At 29.8% G+C, this 1962-nt stretch overlaps 1 protein-coding gene across 1 annotated transcript; it reads right to left on the bottom strand.

Moving 5' to 3' along the window:
• Positions 1-682: 682 nt before the first annotated feature.
• LOC115704429 (uncharacterized) lies at positions 683-1429 on the bottom strand. Its single transcript, XM_030631635.2, has one exon. The coding sequence runs from the start codon at positions 1427-1429 to the stop codon at positions 683-685; it is 747 nt and encodes a 248-aa protein (XP_030487495.2).
• Positions 1430-1962: the final 533 nt, after the last annotated feature.

Consider the following 1962-nt stretch of genomic DNA (forward strand, 5'->3'; position numbering starts at 1 on the left):
CCCATGTAGTTATGATATTGAAACAACCAAACTAAACTTAATAGGTATTTTGCAAAAATTATAGATTAGATTATATGTTTTGTTAAATGATAAAATAGATTATGTATTTTTTAACATAGTACAAATAGGACCCTGAGTTTAATTTTTAATATATATATTTTTTTTTTTAATATAACCAGCTTGAAGACAATTCCTAACACGAACAGACGCAGAAAATTTAACCAGTTTTATCATAACACCTCTAGTTGGATTATGGTTAGTTTTATTTTGACAAAAATCAGTTTAGAATTTAATTGTACTATTTTGAAAAATATATGGTCTATTTTATCATTTAACAAAATAAATAGTCCAATCTGTAACTTTTACAAAACACAGAGTCCAAAATAAAATTTACCCAAATTTAATTAGAAGCAAACAAAGAGTAGCCTTTCAAAATTAATTAAGACTAATGAAAATATAAGTATGTAAGTAGAGTTTAGTTAGAAGGAATGAAAACATATAGGAATGATAATGAGAATATAAATAAGAATGGAATATAATCAAATTTAAAATACATAAAAAAAATTGGTAATTTTTTTTTTTGATATTTTTTTTTTGGGAATTCAGCAAGTATATTCATTCACTATACCAATTTACAACCAAATAGCATCCTCCAATAGAAGACCTCAAAATCTCAAAGCTTTTACAATGTATGAAACCATGTTGTATCAATTTTACTAACTTTTTTTGGCCATACAACAATTATTCTAACTTTTGTAGTTTCCTTAACTCTATTTACAACATTCTCTACATCATCACATTTATCATTCCATACCTTGTTATTTCTACTTTTCCACACATGGTATATCAAACTTGCCAATGCCGCTGCCATTACTTTCTTCCTAAATTTGCTAACCTTGGACGGTGCAATCCATCTCACCAATTTGGTTGCTGAATCGGTGGTAGTATGCCAAAGCATCCAATTCTTGATTTCAACCAAACAAGCCTTTGAAAAAGGACATCCAAAGAATAGATGTGCATTTGATTCCTCTTGACCGTGGCAAAGAAGACAAGAAGAATCATCAATGACCCCAAACTTGTGCAATCTATCTCTTGTTCTCAGTCTTTGTTCGATAGCAATCCACATTATAAAGCTATGCTTTGGAGTATTGAAACGCCCCCAAACCTCATTACTCCAATTAACTCTACTATTTGAAGGACAAAGTAATTGATAGCCTAAAGAGATTTGATATTTACCTTGTGTGAATTGTTGTGCGTCCATCAGGCTTTGGATCTGATTTTTGGCAGCCACTACTTGTTTCCAGTACCAGCTCCCTTGTGGTGAAGCTTCATAGCTCCACCAATCCTCCTGTTTGAGATAGACACTATGGACCCATTTCACCCATAAGTTCTCCTCTTTGTTTGCAATAGCCCCAACATATTTAAACATTGCAGCTTGGTTCCATATAGCTATCTTTTAATCCCCAATCCACCATCTGCTTTTGACCGACAAACAATTTTTTTTTTTTTTTGATATTGCATTAGAATAGTCTTTCATTCCATTTCAAAATAGAATAATAGTCATTCTACTGAAATGATAGAAAAGTTATTTCATTGAAATGTCATTCCAATACTTTAAGATGTAAGTAAACAAATAAATAGAATAATTTTTTTTTTCTATTTTATTACCTCCAACTAAATGCCACCTTAGTATTCTCAGACTCACGAATGGTTCTTTTTAAGCTTTTTCAGCTATTTTGTTGCATGTGTGACTGATGAAGAAGAATGTAGTTGAATCTTGAAAAGTTCTTAAATTTATAAAAAATAAAAATAAAAAACAATTTTTTTTAACTAAAAGTACTTAATAATTATTAAAGGGAAATTTTACTTTTTGCACCTAATAAAACCCCCAATATCAAAATTTAGACCCTCCACTAATTTGTACAAATTAATTCCATTGATTACATGAACTTCCCATTTTAC

The sequence above is a fragment of the Cannabis sativa genome, chromosome 1 (genome assembly GCF_029168945.1).
Source record: "Cannabis sativa cultivar Pink pepper isolate KNU-18-1 chromosome 1, ASM2916894v1, whole genome shotgun sequence".
Taxonomy (NCBI): Eukaryota; Viridiplantae; Streptophyta; class Magnoliopsida; order Rosales; family Cannabaceae; genus Cannabis; species Cannabis sativa.